The sequence below is a fragment of the Ursus maritimus genome, unplaced genomic scaffold (genome assembly GCF_017311325.1).
Source record: "Ursus maritimus isolate PB19 unplaced genomic scaffold, ASM1731132v1 scaffold_19, whole genome shotgun sequence".
Lineage (NCBI taxonomy): Eukaryota > Metazoa > Chordata > Mammalia > Carnivora > Ursidae > Ursus > Ursus maritimus.
The window spans coordinates 18,040,664-18,061,676 of record NW_024424341.1 but is presented as its reverse complement, the minus strand read 5'-3'; the positions used below and the strand labels follow the sequence as shown (position 1 = coordinate 18,061,676).

General features: G+C 39.5%; 1 protein-coding gene across 1 annotated transcript in view; it reads left to right on the top strand.

Annotated features, from left to right (window-relative positions):
• Positions 1-21,013, top strand: part of CDH8 (cadherin 8) — a 237,872-nt gene that overhangs the window by 23,460 nt on the left and 193,399 nt on the right. Inside the window, exon 3 of the mRNA XM_040633089.1 lies at positions 17,663-17,782. Within this exon, the coding sequence (XP_040489023.1) occupies positions 17,663-17,782 (120 nt within the window). The remainder of the gene's footprint in view (positions 1-17,662; positions 17,783-21,013) is intronic.

Below are 21,013 nucleotides of genomic sequence, written 5' to 3'. Positions count from 1 at the left end.
GGCATAAGCACCCCTTCCTCTTCCCAGCTCTCAAATAGCTCTTTTCCATGGGCCAGAGAGTGGTGAAGTGGATTCCTTGCCCCCTCCTCTGATTCTGAATTGGTTTCCAAGGGATAGGACCTAGGGATCTCTATGCGTTTTTTAATAATATTTTTTTATTACTTTAGTCACCATACAGTACATCCCTAGTTTTTAATGTAAAGTTCTGTGATTTATTACTTGCGTATAACACCCAGTGCACCTTGCAATATGTGCCCTCCTTACTACCCATCACCGGCCTATCCCATTCCCCCACCCCCCTCCCCTCTGAAGCCCTCAGTTTGTTTCCCAGAGTCCATAGTCTCTCACGGTTCATTCCCCCTTCTGTTTACCCCCCCCTTTCTTCTTCCCTTTCTTCTCCTACCGATCTTCCTACTTCTTATGTTCCATAAATGAGTGAAACCATATGATGATTGTCTTTCTCTGCTTGACTTATTTCGCTTAGCATTATCTCCTCCAGTCCCATCCATGTTGCAGCAAATGTTGAGAAATCGTTCTTTTTGATGGCTGAGTAATAGTCCATTGTATATGTGGACCACATCTTCTTAATCCAGTCATCTGTTGAAGGGCATCTCGGCTCCTTCCACGGTTTACCTACTGTGGACAATGCTGCTATGATCTCTCTGCGTTTTAAACACTACTTCTCTGGGGATTCTGGCCCTGGTGAAGGAATCATTTACCCAGAGCAGAGTTCTCAAACTGGACACATTGCTCTGTTTTCTAATGTACTGTGCTTTGTTTGATAGCTTCAAAATATGTCCAGTGAATGTCTCCACATTCTGATTCTCAAATAACTGCTAAGTTCTGGATTCTTTTTTAAGTCCTATTGGAACAGTATAGTACATATTACATAGTGCCTAGTGCACAGCATGGTGCGTATTCCACAGTATCCAGGGCATGTATTGTTCCTAGCATACCGCACAGGACAACAGTGCATGGTACCTGCTGCCTACTGCCAGTCACAGTCAGCTGTGGATTGTAAGTCCCACATCTGTCACTTATGGGAACCCATGATAGTGACCTAAACATTTTAGTTTTTTTCTTTTCATTTCCCTCTTCTTCTTCTCTTCTTTTTTCCTTTCCTTACCTTACCTTACCTTTTCTTTTTTTTAAACAGCATTTTCCTTCGGCTGTTTTCATTTTGTATATCCAATTTTACCTTCAGCTTTTTCTTTTTTTACTATTTTAAGGTTTGCTATTGTAACTATTACTGATGATATTCTAAATGTGTGTATGTATTTATTTGTTTGTTCGTTCATTCATTCATTCATTCATTCATTCATGTATTTATTTGTTTTGAGTGAGAGAGCAAGCGAGGAGGGAGGAGCAGAGGGAAAGGGAGAGAGAATCTTACACATGCTCCACGCCCAGTGCAGAGCCCAATGCGGGACTTGATCTCAGGACCGTGAGATCATGACCTGAGCTGAAATCAAGAGTTGAACACTCAACTGACTGAGCCACACAGGTGCTCCTCTCAGTGTTTTTAAACAGGTATTTATTTGTTTTGTCAGCATGTAGCAAAAACAAAACAAAACAAAACAAAAAACACCCAAAAAAACAAAACAAAACACACAAAAAAACCCCCAAACTTGCTCATATTTTGGCTTCTTTCTCTAAGATAACTTGAAAGAGGTGAAATTACTAAGTCAAGTATTTGACTCTATCTATATATATATATATATCTACATTTATCTATCTATCTATCTATCTATCAATTATCTATCTTCCTGCTTATCTATGTTTCAATCATTTGTTTTGTTTCCCTTACTATACTAACTATGGGGGCAGTTGCTATTTTAATTATGCAGCAAATATCCGTATGGAAAACATCTGTAGTTGGGCAGATGAATGAGTCGAAAACAAACATTTATTGGTACCTATTCTTCTCCTTTTTCAGGAAGCTAAAAGTGATTTAAACTAAGTTTTAGGGTTTATGTGAAATCTAAATCAGATAATCTAATCAAGTAAATATCTAGGCCAGAAATATAGTGGTTCCTTTATATTTGATGGTGATTATCAGTATCTAATGAAAAGAAAAGACTAATATTTAGAAGTAAGAAAAGCCCATTGACATCCAATGGGAAAATACAGAAGTTCAAATGATGTGGGATTCTCTAGAAATTTGTGGATTTTCCCCTTTATGCTTTTCCTTTGAAGGAATGTCATGAGTGGAGTTTTAATGACCATCCACATTCCTCATTATTTTCCTGCGGGATCTGGAGAGCTTCTGGAGGTGTCTGCACGTTCTGTATGAAATAGTGTTTTGAAAATATTTCTCTGGAGAATTTAAAAACAAGAACAGCTCAGATTCCACTGCTTTTAGACCTATCCCGGTGCTCCTCATTTCACACATTTATACTCAAACATGTACAAAATCCTTGCTGCCACATTTTTCTTTCTGCCTGGAGAACAGCTGTAAAGATATTAATTGTGCTTCAGTTATAAATGGATTGCCAAAAGGGACAGAACGGGTTGTGTATCTCATCAGCATGCCCTGTCTGGTATAAATAATGAGACAGGAACTTGGTAAATTGGAAATTTGTGATAAAAACGAGATGTGATATTATAAAGTCCCACCAGTTCCTTCTTTGAACACATTGATTTTTAAGGCATTCTGCGGGACTGCTAAATCAATGATTGTCTGTCACAAAATGTTGGTTAAAAGGGCTCTATTACTGGGGTCAACTACAAATTAGCCCAAAGGGTAAACACAAAGGTAGTATAAATGTTAAAAAGAAAAAACAAAGTCACAGATGTTGTAAAATAGAGTTGGAAAGGCAGAGCTATAAGAAAATGTATATAGTTATTTCTCCCATTCCACCTAAGAGTCTTAACTATGGTAAATAGGAAGACTTGAAGAGAGGAAATATAACTGAATTGAATGAGTTACTTTATCACTTTAGTTATTTTTGAAGCACGTTGAGATTTTCTTTGATGTTTCTCCAAATTCTTTGTCTTTCAAATCTAGTAATTTTCACATGTACCTTATGTGAGCACCTAGCAAAGCTACTATTTCCCAGCACGATATCGTGATTAAAATTTAAACAAACCAAAGAACATATTGATATGTCCAAATGTGTCATACAAATAAATTGATGCATTTTGACTTGTTTCTTAAATAAAACCCCATTTTGGAAGAGGCCTTTCTTTAATGTGATAAGAATTTGGGGATAGAATTTAAAAATCCGTAACTCTACACAGACATGTATAATGTTTATTTCTTATGGTAAGGTCAGTATATTCTGAAATCACAACATACCCTTGAAGTTGAGCTACCTGTCATGTCATATCATCAGGAGAGGTTGCATTTCCATACCTCCAGTCTGCCTTTCACCTTTCCCTAGGAGCCAGTCTCCTCTGCACACATACACTACTCCTTAAACATACCTAAATTATAGCCTGTGCAGTGATGTTTCTTTCTGTGACTCTCCCATTAGGCTGTGAGCCCTCGTCAAAGACCATGGAAGATCTGTATTGATTTTTGAAATCCCAGGGGCCAGGCATGGTTTGATGGTGTCCAATAATCAATAAACATCAATAGATTGAGAAGAAGGAACTAAGGAAGGGAGAATAAAGAGAAAGAAAGATACAAACAAAAAGATGAAAAATTAATTTAGTTTCCACCTAGTATTTTGTTGAACTATTAAAGGTATGGTCCACATTAAATTCAGCTTCACATCTTCAGCGCTAGAAGCATAGAAGCATAATCCGTTTCTCTCCATCTCACCCTCCCTCCCTCTTTGTTCTTCTTTCCATCCTCTCAATTTAAAAAACACTCAAGATGTTGGCAGATCCTTAATCATTTTTTTGTGAACTCAATGCTTAGTCTTTCACATATTCTTTTGTTTTTGCCAAGATTTTAATTAAGGCAGGTAGAATTTTCAATACATTTTTTACCCCCAACTCTCTGCAGGCATACATGTATCAAGGTCTCACTACATTCTTCTAGTATTTTTGTTTCCATGCTACAGTCTGCTTACTTCACGTGACCACATTTAACTTCTTCATGTACAACTGTAGAAATCTCTTTATTTTTTTCCTCATACATCTTTAAGATGAGCTGCGGGAAAGATAACAGGCTCTTCACTGTCATCCAGAAATTCCTGCCTCCAGGAACGAGCTGATAGCACCAGAGCTACAAAGGATGGGGTTGGGAATTGACCTGGGTTGACCTGATTTCAAGTCTGATTATTAATTTTCTTCAAGGTGAAGTTTTCTTGCCAAGGCTGGTTATTTGTAAGGGATTACATGTATGTGAATTTCTTATGTGTATGGTCAGGTTTCAGACACGTGGCTAACCTTGACTATATTTGGTAAGGTGCTGGAATTTCATTGTTGAGTTCTCTTGGTTTGGGGAAAGAAGAAAAATGAGTTAGAAAAGTATCTGTTGGGGGCGCCTGGGTGGCACAGCGGTTAGGCGTTTGCCTTTGGCTCAGGGCGTGATCCCGGCGTTGTAAGATCGAGCCCCACATCAGGCTCCTCTGCTATGAGCCTGCTTCTTCCTCTCCCACTCACCCTGCTTGTGTTCCCTCTCTCGCCGGCTGTCTCTATCTCTGTCGAATAAATAAATAAAATCTTAAAAAAAAAAAAAAAAAGAATAGTATCTCTTGGGGCGCCTGAGTAGCGCAGTCGTTAAGCGTCTGCCTTCGGCTCAGGGCGTGATCCTGGCGTTTCGGGATCGAGTCCCACATCGGGCTCCTCGGCTGGGAGCCTGCTTCTTCCTCTCCCTCTCCCCTTTTGTGTTCCCCTTCTCACTGGCTGTCTCTCTGTCACATAAATAAATAAAATCTTTAAAAAAAAAAAAAAAGAATAGTATCTCTTCACTTACTGACTATATGCCTTAACATGTATTTAGCTTTGTTGAGTGTCATTTCCCTCACTTTTGAGTGTCTTGGAGACAACATTATCGGCTTAATAGGCTTACTATCTGGAGTGTGAGTAAGGGAAGGTAAAGGACACTGCATAGTAAGTGTGTAGCACGTAGTTGGAGATAATTAGTCTCATGGCCCTGTCCCAACTGTCCCAACTGGAATTTGAAAATAGGACCGTGATAGCTCTAGTTCTTTTAGATTGAAAGTCAATGTGTTTATAAGAAGTAAAATTTAATTTAAAATATACTAGTATATAAGAAACACTTAATCTCAGGAAATAAACTGAGGGTTGCTGGAGGGGAGGGGAGGGGGGGTTGGGGGATGGGGTAACCAGGTGATGGACATTGGGGAGGGTATGTGTTGTGGTGAGCGTGGTGTGTTGTATAAGACTGATGAATCACAGACCTGTACTCCTTAAAACAAATAATACATTATATGTTAATAATAATAAAAAGAGGAAAAGAAAATTAATTAAATCAATAGAAGCTGATAAAATGTTTGATAAAATTCAACAGCTTGGGGCACCTGGGTGGCTCAGTTGGTTAAGCATCTGCCTTTGGCTTGGTCATGATTCCTGGGTCCTGGGATTGAGCCCCTCATCGGGCTCCCTGCTCAGTGGAGAGCCTGCTTCTTCCTCTCCCTCTGCTACTGCCCCTGCTTGTGATCTCTTTCTCTCTCTCTGCCAAATAAATAAATAAAATCTTTAAAAAATGTATGTGTATAGACACACACACACACACACACACTAATACCAGAATATAGATGCTGTATGCCTCCCCCCCTTTTTTTAATATAATAAAAGAAGTGTCAGTTTTGGGTCAGGTAGAATTGGACTTGAATGACCACTTCTGAAATTGTAACCTGGACCCTGGTAGTAAAAAACAGTGATATTCTGTGTCTTAGTCATTCAGGGCTGTTATAACAAATTACTGCAGACTGGGTAATAACTAGCATTTATTTCTCACAGTTCTGGAGGCTGGGAAGTCCAAGATCACAGGGCAGCAGATCCAGTATCTGGTGAGAACCTGCTTCCTAGTTTGCACGTGGCTGCCTTCTTGCCATGTCTTCACATAGTGGAGAGCAGAGAGAAAGAGAGAGAGATTGAGAGAGAGAGAGAGAGAGAGAGGAGCAAGCTCTTTTGTCTCTTATAAGGACACTAATCCTATTATGAAGGGCTGCCATCATGACCTAATTACCTCCCAAAAGTCCCATCCCCTAATACTATGCCATTAGGAGTTAGGATTTCAACATATAAATTTGGGAGGAACACAAAAACGCAGTCCTTAGTACCCTGTGGTGATTTTTTTCCCCCATAGGGACTAAAGAACTTCTCTATTTAACAGTAGTGGAACATCGAGCAATGAGTGGCTGAGGTTCAAGAAATGCTTTCTTTATTCATTTCCTACAGTTGGAGTAGAATTTCCTTAAACACATTCTGGCAAGATAGGCAGAAAGTCCTTGTTTTTAGTGAATCATAGGAAAACCCAGAAAGATTTACTCATAAGAGAGAAAGGTCTACCAGACTTCAAGCTCCATAAGCAGGGGAGGAGAGGTTAGTCTTCCTCCACCTTCTTCCATCCTGTCCCCTCACCATCATCCCATCCCTGGCCATAGCTACTGTTCGTTCCTGTCAAATGATTTTGTTGATTCATGCTTGAATTGAATCTCCTAGCCCAGTTCTTTGCCAGAACGTTGCTTGCCCTGCGTGGAGTGTGATAAGCTAGTCTTTGATGCCTGATTTTCAGACTTAGACTCTTACAGATTCACCTTCATGGATGTGACTGTAGCCTTCCTCGATGCAGGATTGTTAAACCCAAAGAGGCTTCACTTTGTCACCCATGGAACTTAACATCATTGCCCTTCTTCCTAGTCCCTGATAAAGACGCTTTCCACCTTCTTACCCCTCAAATCAAGTCTTCAGGTCATCAGTTCTTCTACAAAAAATTTTCATGAGCTCATATAAAGGTTTGATATCATACTAGATTTTGTTTACAGCCACAGATGTGGGCCCATCTTTAGGAAGACAAGACCATGACTTCCCTCCTAAGAGGAGGAAAAATCCCTACTGTTTCTTTTCTAATAAATTTAAAATACAAAAATAAGACAAAAAAATTGAAACAACAAATCATTCCAAATATCAACGGATCAACCTACTCTTAATCTTTGAATGTGTCTTCCTAAAGAAAATAACCATTCATTCAATTAGTCATTTATCTATTTGACAAATATTTATATCACTTTCTGAGATGCTGGAGAGAACAATAAAAACATTAGGCCACGTTCTCTGCACTTGAAGATCTAAAATTCAGAAGCATTGTAGCAGTTACGAAGGCTGGGAACCTCCATAACTGGTTTTGAATATAGGTTTTATCGCTTTCTGTTTGAATGGAGATCATCTTAACAGATGCTCAAAAGCTTGTTGCAAAGATTAAAAGAATAAATATTTTAGACTAGGCACTGTTCTTAGTGCTTGTACCACTAGGATAATGTAGAGGTATGCCTCTGATATGAATAAAGGATGAGGCCGCATTACAAAGGAATGGGTTAATTCTGGAGAGGAGGATTAGATGGGAAAGTTGAGAGAATAAGAAAAAATATTGTTTTCAAGAAGCTTTCCGTCTGCAATGAAAAAATCCATACCTACTGCAATTTATATATGAAAGGAAAAGCTGTCCCCAGAGACAGTCAAATGAAGTATTTTTAGAGTTCAGAAGAGGAAACAATTCAGCTTAGGGACAATTAATTCTTGAACGTGGGTGTGAATGAGTTAGGCAGATGTGTTGGGGAATCATAGGAATGTACTTGCTTGAGCTTGGAGAGAAAAAAAACATCATTGGGAAGATTAGAAACCTTTGGTGTAAAAGAATGTATAAACCCTTTTCCAACTTTCTGTTTTCCTGAAATAAGCTCCAAACTTATGAACCTCCTTCTTGGGGGGGGGGGGGTAGGTCCTGATTTGCAACCCTACCTCTGAATTTTGACTCAGGGTCATCTTCGTTCTTAAATGTAATCTCAATATCAGTGTTGCTTCCTCCCAGAAACCTTACTTTCTCTATTTAGCTGCCCCTTCCCGTGTTGCTCGCTATCAGTCTGTCCCCCACAGCACATTATCACATCTTTTGTTACTCATCCCGTCATTTTCTGGCCTCCCACTGGTCTGCCCTTCAAGAAAGCAAGAATCTTCTAACTGTAAAGTCTCTTGGGTGCCTAAAAGAAGGCTTGGCACATAGTAGAAGCTCAATAAAAATATACCGTGATAACCAAGGGCCCAAATAGGAAATAAACCCAACTCACCTCCATTTTAACTATAGACATCATGGATGGTATCACGTATAGGACAGCAGATTTTGGGTGACTTAGTGAATACTTCCTAAAAAATCTTCTTAAAGCCAAAGGTCTCTAATGATTGCCCAATTAAGCTTGTTTTTGTCTAAGACTTTGCCTTCCCAATAGCTCAATGGCTCAGTGGTGTTTCACTTGGCTAGGTATGAAATTTGATAAGAGAGTTACTCATTTTGTCTTTCAGTTAGGGGAAAAAAAAGTAATCATGTGAGGAGATGGATGTCTTAATTAATTTGATTGCGGTAATCATTTCACAATGTCTATGTATATCAAACCATCACATTGTAGACCACTTTAAATACATCATAATTTTTTTTGTCAGTTATATGTCAGCAAAGGTGGAGGGGGGTGGAAAGGAAGGGATTGTCGTCACAATCACACTGCTGCCATTTTTTAAAATCCTGGCTTTTTTTTTTTTTTTTTAAGATTTTATTTATTTATGTGACAGAGAGACAGCCAGCGAGAGAGGGAACATAGCTGGGGAGGGGGAGTAGGAGAGGAAGAAGCAGGCTCCCAGCAGAGGAGCCTGATGTGGGACTCGATCCCGAAACGCCAGGATCACGCCCTGAGCCGAAGGCAGACGCTTTAACGACTGCGCTACCCAGGCGCCCCTAAAATCCTGGCTTTTAACTAGAGAATTAAGCTCATTCTAGAAGAATAAAAAATGAACAGCCACTGGAGTGGTTATAATGTTATTCTCATGCTCTTAAGCTCAAATTCATCCTTCATCAAACATACAGAAAGTAGCATGCCAGAGAGAGCCAGAAGTGCAGCTCAACACAATATCCCCCAACCCAGGGAATACTGGCTGTTTATCCACATGGAACCGAATCAGAATATGAAGTGGGTGATATTCCCATTTCTTATATTAGGGAACTGAGTCTCATAGGTGTAAAAAAAAAAACACACAACCTTTCTGTGTAAGAGTGACACGTCATTAATGTAGAGTATGATCTCTGTCTGATAATAAGGGGATGTGAACAAAACTTCTGACATTGTAAGCATAGCATATACCTATTTTCCACTACATCATGCCGATGACTTCTGGAAATAAATTTCACGAAGGTTTGCAGTTTCCTGCAGTACAGTGAAACCATGTGAAAACATGCTAAAATGAACTTCAAACACTCTTGGGACAGAAACTTCGACTCCTGCACATTCCTGTGCCCTCCACGCCTAACTTGGAGCTCAGCCCACAGAACCTACTATGCAAATAGCCTTTGTGTGAGTGAATAAATGAGTTCATATAATAAAGTACAATGAAGGAAGCTTTCTCCTACCACAGTCCTGACACATTGTAGAAGGCACCCGCAGAGCCACTGGTAACTTAATTTTGCAAGGTCAGGAGGGAGATAGCTGCTGGTCTAAAGCATGAGCGATGCTAGTTTACTTCTTAGGTATTTACAGGATTTCATTCCATAGGTGACGGATTAGCGAAGGCTCGATCGCTGGGAATAGGCCACCTAAGAAATGAAAATATACTTTTTTGGGTCCCATTGTATTATAAGAGTCATTCCGATTCCGAAANGTGTATTTATGCACACAGAACTGTAAAACAGACAGCTTATTAGTTTTCACAACCAGGCTTCCAGTCGTCCTCATTATCTGTTTGCAAAAGCAGTGGGTAGGCCACCGTCCTGGCGCTGTTAGTGAGAAATGCAGAAGGTACTTTTCTCCTGGGCATAGTAAACATGGCTGAGATTTTACAGTTACACATTTTCATACAATATTTTTCACTTCTCTCACCCGCTGCACATTACAGATGTTCCCTGGAATGATGCATGGGTGAATAGAAGACATCTGTGTGCTTGAACACATTTTCTGAAGTGTTTAATTGTTCCAGAAAGTTTCGGGCTCATTTTATAAACACAATGTTAAGTGTGTATGGATGTTTCATTAAGTTACAAAACTGTTTATACCTCTAAATGCTCCAGAATAAAATATGGAAATGTAATTTTATTTCCCCAGTTTATGTCCCGAATCATAGAGCCAGAGAAATGACAGGATGCATTTCGGTGCTGTCCATCCGCCTGACTGCAGTTAAGAATCTGTCCCTGTTCCCATAATAAATTCAATTTGGAGCATGTAGAATTTGGCAGCAACATTTTACTACAGGCTGAGAGTTGGCACATGAGAAGGACACCCAGTGAGCAATGGTTAGGCCTTTGCAAAAGATGGTGGAGGGGGAAGAGATTGTTTAGGATTTCATTGTGTGGTATACGTCGTAAAGGCTGGTTTCGAAACGAAATGGCAAACCCAACAAGCCCTCGCTTCCTGTTTAATTGGCTTTTATAAATTGCAAGATTGAGCACCAAAAAAAGAAGGGTTTCATTGTCTATTATCACCCTGACCATAACTTCCCTAGTTAAGCAATAGTTGTTCAGAGCAGAAGTTCTTAGAAGGAAGTAAAATCCTGTCTTCCTGCTTACAGATGGTATATCTCACTGGTTCCCTCAGAGCTTGGTTAAGAAAGAATTCTCCAGCTATAGGGCTAAAAAACACCAAGCCATACATTTTACTGACCCATGTTTAATCTTCCTCATCCTCCAAAGATCCCCTAAGTTGTCCCTTGGAGGTTTGGCTATTTGGCGTGTGTCTTCTATAATTAAATAGCAAAACTGAACAAAGAAAATACCAATAGGGTTTAGGCCATCTTTGCACAGGGAGGATTTGCTTGAGGCCCTTCAGGAGGCAGTAATGTCTGTGGTGTCAGTTGGAGAGATGTAAAGAAAACTGCACTGGCTGCCTGCATTTATTCTCAGCTTTTCCATAAGCATATCAGGTCTGTGTTCTGTTGTTACTTGGGTGGGGCTGGAGGGACAAACAAACAAAAAACCTCTAAAAGTTTCATGCCAGTCATGTGCAGAGGTATCCCAGAGCGTTTCCATAAAAGTAAAAAATAATGGAGTTGGCGTGACACATTTAAAACATCCGGGGCCAGATGCTTCAGCTTCTAGTAAGCGATAATTTAAACGTCAACAAGTTAGGCAGGCCTTAAGAAATTATTGCTCTGCTATTCAACAACAACCAAAAAAAGGTTGTCATGGCAACACCTGTGCGCCCCCCCACCCCACTACCTCTTGCATTGCCTAGGACTTAGGAGAATGAGCAAGGACGTTGAGGGAAGATGGGCTGAGGGTTTAGTTTTATTAAAATAGCAAATGCCTGCTGCATCATTGCTGTGACCCGTTGGGCCTATGATCTTTGGAATGTGTGAAAGTTTAAGGAAGACATTTTCGGATGATAATGCCAGACACTCTGTCCTCGGATGGTGCATACTAAACTCAGATCAGGGAAGCCAGAAGGTCAAATCAAAAGTTTAAAGATGGTAGCAGGAGGCCAAGAACACTCGCCTTTCTGAACTTGAGTTATTGCAAAGGTTCTGCTGCTTTATTTTCCCACCTGCTAACAGAATGCTTATTCTCCGAAAATGTATTGCAAATGACTCTTTGCAAATGGGGTTTGTGTTCTTCTCATCATAAGAGTTTTAGCTTTTCCAGTGTGCACATTTTCATGCTGCACCAAACCTTTGTTTTCCTGCTCAGGGTGTCAACACCAGCATTTTTCTTTCTGAATAATGTGCAGAATTGGTGTGCTGACTTGCTCATAAAAAACTATAGTCTAGCTAACAGAGCTGCACTACCCAAACCCAACATCTTATTTTCCCGAAGGCCTTTCATCTTAGTTTGTCAGCAAACTGGAACCTCTAACCTGACAGTGTAAAATTTTTGATGGTTAATTTTGCTTGTAGTGTTTGCTGTCATTATAAGGGGAAGATGTGTGGGCCCTGCTGCTAATGGGAGGGAACCTTCAGGTGTGGCAGGAGGCAAATGATACCATGAGCCCTCTGTTAATTAAAGTCCAAGCACACATTGGCAAATCTCACTTAACCAAGAAACTAAACGCAGAAAAATGGGCTTATTAAAAGCAGAATTCACCTTGGAATTGACGTATTCATACTTGAATTGATACTAGCGGGATGCGTTGTGGTGACAGGGATCATTTTTGTTGACAACAGCTGGAAATACAACAGCTATATTATTATAATTAGGATCAGCATCAAGTTGGATCATAATAGGGGCTTTCTTGGAGAAATGGCACAGTGTCAAATTTATAGTCACTAGCTAAATGAGTCTCTTGTATCCTCAACAAAGGGACAAAAACAGTTCCAAATGAAAACACAAACAGAGAATCCTGTTGTTATATTTCCTGGGTATTACGCAGGGTCCTATTTATCACACACCAACACTTGCCGCTTTGAAGAAACATTATCCTGCAAGGTTTACACTTTTCAATTTGCCTCTGTGGTCTGCATTCTGCATGCATTTCCATGGAGAAGCCTACACCGCAGCTTGACTAGAAATCTTTTCTGCTGCAAGATTAACCTCAAAGCATCCATTTTTCCCCCTCTGGGTAATCACTTGACAAATGCATCCACAAAACCTCTACACACATCTATTCCAGGGTACAGGTGCATCAACAGTCTTGAATCACTATTAGGAGAAATATTGTCCTTGACGGAAAGTAGTGCTGCCTTTTCATTTCCAGATGTCTAAAGTTGAAGGATGCGGATTTCCCGGGAAGCCAGGCATCGGGCAGAAATATCATGGATGAGGATGTGGGTAAAAGCTTGCCTTAGCTGCATTGTCCGGCAGAATAGTTCATCTTGGCCAGAGTGTGGGATTTGCATGGGCTGAGAGAGATGGCATTCATTTGAATGCCACCTGTTCAAATCACATGGAGAAACTTGTGCTGAGGACGTGCACAGTGCCTGGCCTTGTGCTTGCTACACCAAAACCCATTTTATTTTTGAGCCCGCAGCAGTCGTATACCACAGACGAAGCTGATGTGAGATGAACTAGATGGGAGAAAGTGAGACTGTGTGTGTTCTAAGTTACTTTCTTATTAAGGATGCGAACGTATGGTTTCATTTTGTAATGTCTTTTCATGTTTTCCCCTCAAATGTAGGGAAATCGACTACTATGAAAATAATTAGGCAAAGCTACACTTGTAAACCACAACATCCACCACCACTTGAAATGATAAGAGACTAGTTTGCTGTTCAGTCTCTCACATACACACGTGATGTACATATAGTAACAGTGACCGTAAGCTCTCGGAAATACTGAATGTCGATGACTGTGCGTTACTTTTTGCATAACTTTATTTAATTATCTCAACAAACCGAGGAGGTGGCGCTTACTCTGTCACCTTCCCTTCTACAGATCAGGAAACCAAAGCTTAGGAAAAGTTTTGTTACTTTAGCCAAGGACACAGGACTTGTAGATATTGAAGATGGATTTACACAAGAGTCCCAGGGTTGCCTGGGTGGCTCAGGCGGTCAAGCATCCGACTCTTGATTGGGGCTCAGGTCGGGATTAGGGTCGTGGGTGGGATCGAGCCCCGTGTTGGGCTCTGTGCTCAGTGCGGTGTCTGCTTGTCCCTCTCCCTCTGCTGCCCCCTCGTAAATAAAATAATGAAAGAAAGAAAGAAAGAAAGAAAGAAAGAAAGAAAGAAAGAAAGAAAGAAAGAAAGAAAGTCTTTAAAAAAATAATACAAGTGTCCTAGTTCAAGACAGTATGACTCCAAACATACCTTCTTAGTCACTCATTTCCATCTCATTTGATTTTTTTTTTTTTTTTAAGATTTTATTTATGTGACAGAGAGACAGCCAGTGAGAGAGGGAACACAGCAGGGGGAGTGGGAGAGGAAGAAGCAGGCTCATAGTGGAGGAGCCTGATGTGGGACTCGATCCCGGAACGCCAGGATCACGCCCTGAGCCGAAGGCAGACGCTTTAACGACTGCGCTACCCAGGCGCCCCCCATCTCATTTGATTCTTAACACAGAACTTTGAGGTGTGCAAAATAAAAAATGGTCTACTTTGCATGTGTAAAAATAAAACTGAATCACAGAGCATGGAAATGATGGAAATTTGGCCCATTACTCCTGCCTCAGTGTTTGGTAATGTGATAACACAAGAATATATCATCAAGTTTTCATCACCAATGACAATAGGATCATCATCAGTCTTGTAATAGTGAGCTCCCCAGGAATAACCCCAACTTCCATTTAAGGAGAAATAATCTCCGTGGCTATTTATGCAGTATGAATAGTGTAAAAAAAATACTTCCTATGTAAACAAATCGGAAAAATTCTTCAAAGTAATCACGATAGAAAGTAATGTTTCTGTGCAGAGGAGTGAAGTTAAATTTTAACAATGTCCGGTATCCACTACGGTCATTCTGAACTATGGCTTTACCTAAAAGTTGCCTGAAAAGATTTTTAAAAATACTCCACCAGCATCCCTGTATTGCCACACCATAGATCTGAAAGGTACCCCAGAGGTTTGAATATTTTCCTAGCTAGATTCTAAAATGTAGGCAGAGATGGTACTCCTCGGCTTACACGTGGTCATTTATGTGCTAAACCTCTATTTGGTTTAACTCTCACAATAATTCTGCTATGTATTGCAGATTCGAAGTTTGAGGCTAAGGCAGGTTAAATGATTTGCCCAAAGAGCTGGGTAATTGTTTCAGCGTAGGTTGGAAGTACTCCATCTGCAAAACCATGACCCACACGTTACTCTGCCCAAACGCACCCATGACACACATACGTGCAGTGATTCTGTCATTGTTCAGAAATCTGATTGATTGATTTATTTTTTTCTCTGTGAAAGCGTTTCTCAATGTAAGAGTCACCCGCTAGCAGGTAATTTTAGTGATGATAGGAACCTCTGTTTGTTCACCTCTTTGCTTCCAGTGTCTAGGCAATGACTAGAAGGGAATGCTCGCCCTCATTCGCTTAACATCATGCATGACTTTATTTTTCTGATAACGTGTTATCTCATAATGGGGGAAAGACATTTCTCCTAAAAAAATTAAACATGCAAGGCAACTCAGTAAAGCAAAACAGTTGTTTCATGGTCTTCTGCATGGAAGAGTTCACCCTTTCTCGTCAGTCTCTGAACTACGAGCCCTCAGGAACTCCTGAGTCTTTTTCTTGCTATTCATTCTTTTTTTCTTTAACTTTTTCTGAACTAATCGTAGACTTAGAGAAAAGTTGCAAAAAGAGTTCTATATACTCCTCACCCAGGTTACTGTCATTTGAACATCTTATGGAAACTTAATGCATGGATGAAAACAAGAAAACAAGCATTGAGATCCATATTTATTGTTCATGCTTTTCACCCCCCAATCAGACTACTGCTGTAACATCGAAACAATCTGATCTCCTGATCTTCAGTGTCTCTGCCTCCAATTAAATCTGGGGGCAATGACAGAGGAGAGGCCCACAGCATGGGTTTGGTCTCTCACTGAAATATCGTCTCTGTTTCCTACGGGATAAGCCGACACTCCCCACCTTGGCATTCAAATGACGCCTGCATTTGGTGCTCCGCCTGACATCTCCAAAGTTAGCTTGATGATTGATTTTTCCAGTCATTCTCTCCTCTTAAAATTTATTTATTTCCCTTTCTTCCTCTTACCTGGAAGATTTTCTTCCAGTTCTTCTCCATCCCACATGGTATTTGGATAACTCCAAATATTATACTTCCTTGTGTGCATCTTTACCAGCTAGTTGATGAGTTACTTGTGAGAGCAAGTCTTATTATTTTTCTTTGACATTGTTCCCAGTGTCTGGTGGAATGTGGAATGTATTATATAACCAACATTAGGTGCTTTTTCTTTCTTTCTTTTTTTTTCTTTCTAACTGTCGCTTTTGTAGAACCTCTGAATCATCCTTCTGAGTAGAAATCTCCAATTTTACAGGACTATCAACTGTTCAACAAACGTTATTACTACATTTTCCTGTACAGTGACCATAATTCAAACCCTTAAAAGTATTTTGATTGGCACAAACTTGCAAAAGCTCTATCCTATTTCAGTAAACAGGGAGGTCTGGGCTCACCCTCACCCCCACCCCCACCTCCATGCCCTTCAGGTTGAAAACACTCTTCCGCCATGCTGCTTGAGCGTTGATTGTTGGTATCTCAGGGCTAATGATCATCCAGCTGAAGAGGGCTGGCTGGCCCAAGACCAAGGCTCCATTCTCAGATGGATTCCTACATCCAATAACTGGTCAGTACTGGAGTCCAAAAGTCTGGCCCCATTTCCTCAGTGACCATCCCAGTGGTAGATTGTCTGGTGGAGTGCATCCTTCTGCCCAACATTGACCTGTTCTCTCCCCCACAGATATCAACTGAAGAGAACTCCCCAGTAAAAATTCTGCAAGAAATCTCTCTCTGCATCTACTTGCTAGGGAACTCATCTCTGACACTTGCCTACCAATTCTCATTAAACCATTGGGTTATTCATATACCCATTCATTCAGCTATCAACGTGTTTGGTAATAACTGGATGAAGGACACTGACTCTGTCGTCACAGACCTTGAAGCCCGTTACCACACCAGACATCTCCAGTTTCTCCCAGTTTCAACAGTTCCCAGAATTGCACAGTCTCTCAGACTACTTTGCCTTTACTCATGCTTGACTTATTGCTTGGAATTCCTTCCCTGCCCTTCTCCTGGTTAAACTCTACCTCTCTTTAATAGTGTAACTCCAATGCAGCATCTCTCAGGAAGCAGTCCCTGACCCCCGCCCCCTCCCCCACTCTGTGGAGTAAGTGAGACATCCCAAACGTGGTGCTATTGCGTTCAGCTGAATTTCTATATGCATGCGTGTCTGTCCCCTCCTCTAACCTTCCAGCACCAAACTGGACACTTCTTAAATGTAGATTTTATCTTCGTCTATATACTTCCCATCAGGCAAGCTGTATGTGCTCAGTTGCTGAATGAATGAGTGAATAGCAAATAGAAAATGAACCTAAAAAAAAAAAAAAAAGTTTGATTCTGTTATCCATAAGGCCTAATAACCGAAACATACTGATTAATAGGTGGTTCCAATCTAATTTTATATTCAGGGGAATTAGATGAAATGGATAAAATACTCCTCTGATATTTTTGTGCAGCTTTTCTCAGCGGCCATTTTTTTCAGGTATATTCAGTTGTACTTCTGCAAAACTTAAATGCTACATATTATTAACCTGGTGTTTCATGTTCCTTTGATATGTTTCCTTTTCATATTCTCCAAGCCCACATGAATCTGATAGGTATCTTGAAAATGAAAACTACAAAGGATTCTTAAGTAATATAGATTCTAAAAGGGTTATCTTTATAATAGTACTCCAGCCTAGCAGTACTCTTCTTTTAAAAGACTTGGGTATTTTTGAAGTTATGACAGAGTAGTTTATCTCCATATTTTTGAAGAGATTTCTTTTTTCTTTATTCCCACACATGGATTTCTGTATGATATGCTTGGCAAAATTTAGCTCTTGGCAAAGAATAATGTGTTAATTATTATCTTTTTCTCTCCCTCTTTTTCTTTTTTTTTCTTTCTTCTTCTTTTTTTTTTAGGTACGTCTGTCACTAATGTAACAGCTACTGATGCTGATGACCCAGTTTATGGAAACAGTGCAAAGTTGGTTTATAGTATCTTGGAAGGGCAGCCTTATTTTTCCATTGAGCCTGAGACAGGTTTGTGGCCTAAATTTTGAATTCTATTTACCGTGTTATTGCTCCAGGGAAACAATGTTCTTGGGATTTGGATTACGACATGTTATGGTTAAGTCCTTCACTGCCTGTATCAATAATATTTGAGTGTGTTATTTCTGTGCAGTGTGTGGTACATGGCAAGCCCAACAATCATTCTGATACTGATTAAAATAAATTGCGGACCCTTTGGAGAATATCACCTGTTTAACAGATGGCCTGGCACCATTTTTCATCCTGGGGGGAAAATGTGCTTACACATCAGGCACACGGAAATATCAGATTTAAGAATAAAGTCGGTGGCTTATTGGCTGTGTGATGCTTATCAAGTAACATTTATAAATCTTTTTAAGTTTTGACTCCCCTGTCTGTAAATGGGGTATGGGATCTACTTACTGGTGTTATGATAAAGATCAGTCAAATAATGAACATCAACTATATGGTGCATGACGTGTGGTAATCATCCAATGGATGGAAAGCACTAGATTTGCTGTTAGATTCCTTATTTATAAATCAGGATCCTGATGTCTATCCACTGGAGTTCTTTATGAAGATAGTAGTAGTAGTAGTAGTCGTAATAGTAGTAGTAATATTGCCAATATTAAACCCAGCCAATATCCCGAATCTGGGGGTACGGACTTTAGAAATCATTAAGTTATTTTAAAAAAACAAAACTTTTTTTTTTAATGATTAGGAAAGTAATTTTATAAAATGATGGTTTTTGCAAGTGAAGGTATATCTTCATCTTAATTTTAACAATGTATTAAGACAGTAAAGCCACTTTTTCAGACTTTTTATAATCCTGTGGGAGTTTCGGTAGTGCATATAAAAAATATTACAAATAACATCATCTTTTGTGTGAATTTTTATTTTGTATCTTCTGGTTTGGTCTGCAGATTTCCAAATTGAAAAATTCCTATTACAGCTACATACACATATAATATAATTTCTTAACTTCATGAGTTTTCAATATTATTGAGATAAATTTCCAAGTCTTACCATTAAGTCAATTATTAATTAAATTAAAATTTTAAAGCCTCTCTTTGCTTTTTTTTTTAATTCAAAGAGTAAAATCCTCATGCATTTAAAAGTGAGAAGAAATACATTTATATATAAATAGGTCATGGCTTAAAATTGAATTTAGATTTAGGAACAGGAAAGAACACTTCTAAAACACATTAATTAGGAGCATAATTACATATTCTTCTTCAGCGAAGAAGGAAGACCATCATAAACTTCATCTCATTTGGGCTCCTTGATAACCCTCGGGGAAGTGGCAGAGAAGGTAGTCAGCTGAAAGAGAGAGAGAGAGCGAAGTCTGAAGATGTCCTTTTGGCCAAAGTCACAGTGACAGAGTTGGAAACAGAACTGGGGCTTATACCCAGGTCCTTAATTTCAAAGCCATATTTGAACTTCACTTTCCCCAGATAATAACTATGATATAGGGGCTTCTGTAAAACAGAAATTACTGATTGCTTAAGTGAAGTTGAATCATTTTCTCCTTTGCTCTTTGCTTATTTGTTCACTCAGATCTTTTTGTTCACCAGCAAAAATTAATTCAGCATTCACTGTGTGCCAGGCATTGAATTAAATATAAGGAGAAAAATTCACAAAGGTTAATGTCAGCCTGCAAGTATCTCACATCCCATTTTGGAAGACAGATTTTTGCTTTCAACATAAACACATGGAAGCATGGTGATACCATTTAAATAATTTATATATCAAGAATAAATTGCTATGAAGTATAGATAATAAAACCCCCCTACTATGTCAGAGGATTTGGTCTCATTGACATATATTGCCATTTGCTTAATCAAATGTCAGCAACATTTAATATTTGCATTTTCACCCAGCATAATGAGTGTCTGTCTCAACATACATTTTTTTTAACTTTATCATTTCTAATTTGAAAACTACAAAATTATCTGGTTTATATTTTAGAAGGTGTATTTTCATACTATTGTGGGAAATGTAATGGGGAGAAATGATACTAGTAATTGTTTAACAAATATTGGCTGAGTGAAGTCGTGATTTTTAATAAAAGCAGACACAATGCTGAAGGAAATAGAGGCTAAATCCAATAATCAATAATCAGCCTAAGTTATTTTCTTGCAACATAAATATGTACAAGTGAAATATAAATATTTTTGTGTAAATGCCTCCATAAGTACACTTGAGTATGTTCAAATGGAAGCAGAGTGTAAATTGTTCCTGTAGAATCTAAATTTGACTCTGTGAGGCCTTTTCTCTCTTAAAAAAAATTTTTTTTTGAGACTGGTATGAATGTGTGTGTGTGTGTGTGTGTGAGTGAGTGTGGTAGTGAAGGGCGTAAGTGTTACGCAGAAACCGATTAAGAACACTTTAATTTTTTTTTATATTAGAAAAACATAGAAAAATAAATGCAAGGCAGCATTTGGGTTTTTTATTTTGTAAGCAAATGGAAAGTAGATGCACTTTCTGGTGACAAAAAGACGTGTATCAATTACTGTGTCCTCTGGAAGATATGGAGCCAGAGTTAGGAGAACAAGTGGCTTAGTGGGTAAGGACTATAAAAGATAAAAGAAGCACTGTCTTAGTTCTGGCTGCTATAACAAAATACCTTAAACTGGGTGGCTTATAAGAAACAGAAATTTGTTTTTCACAGTTCTTGAGGCTGGAAGTCTGAGCTCAGGGTGCCCACACGGCGCGGTAGAATTCCAGTGAGGGCCTGCTTCTGGATTGCGGATTGCTGACTTCTTACATCTGTGTGCAAAGAGAGTGAGCTAGCTTGCTGGCTTCTTTGAATATGAGCACTAATACTATTTTTGAGGGCTTTACTCTCATGATCACATTGCCTGTTAAAGCCACTGCCCCTGACTACCATCACACTGGGGATGACATTTCAACCTATGAATTTTGGGAGGGACATAAACAACCAGTCTATAAGGGGCACGCAACGGGACTAGGTGGGGGAACCCATCATACTGTGATGCAGATCTGATAGCCATGCAAGTGAAGAGGAGAGGAAGCTACACAAGGTAATGCATATTTGACAGCATCTTGGCCAAACCCATGGGAATCCCTGGAGCAAAGATTTCTCTTCTTAAAAGATGTCCCATTTTTTATGTACGTGGCCAGGCTTTAATACAGTCTTGCAGTGCTCACTCATTGGCTCCAATGTGCTGGGAAGAGTAGTCCTCAGCTCGAATACTAAAAGTAATCCTAAAGATGATTCAG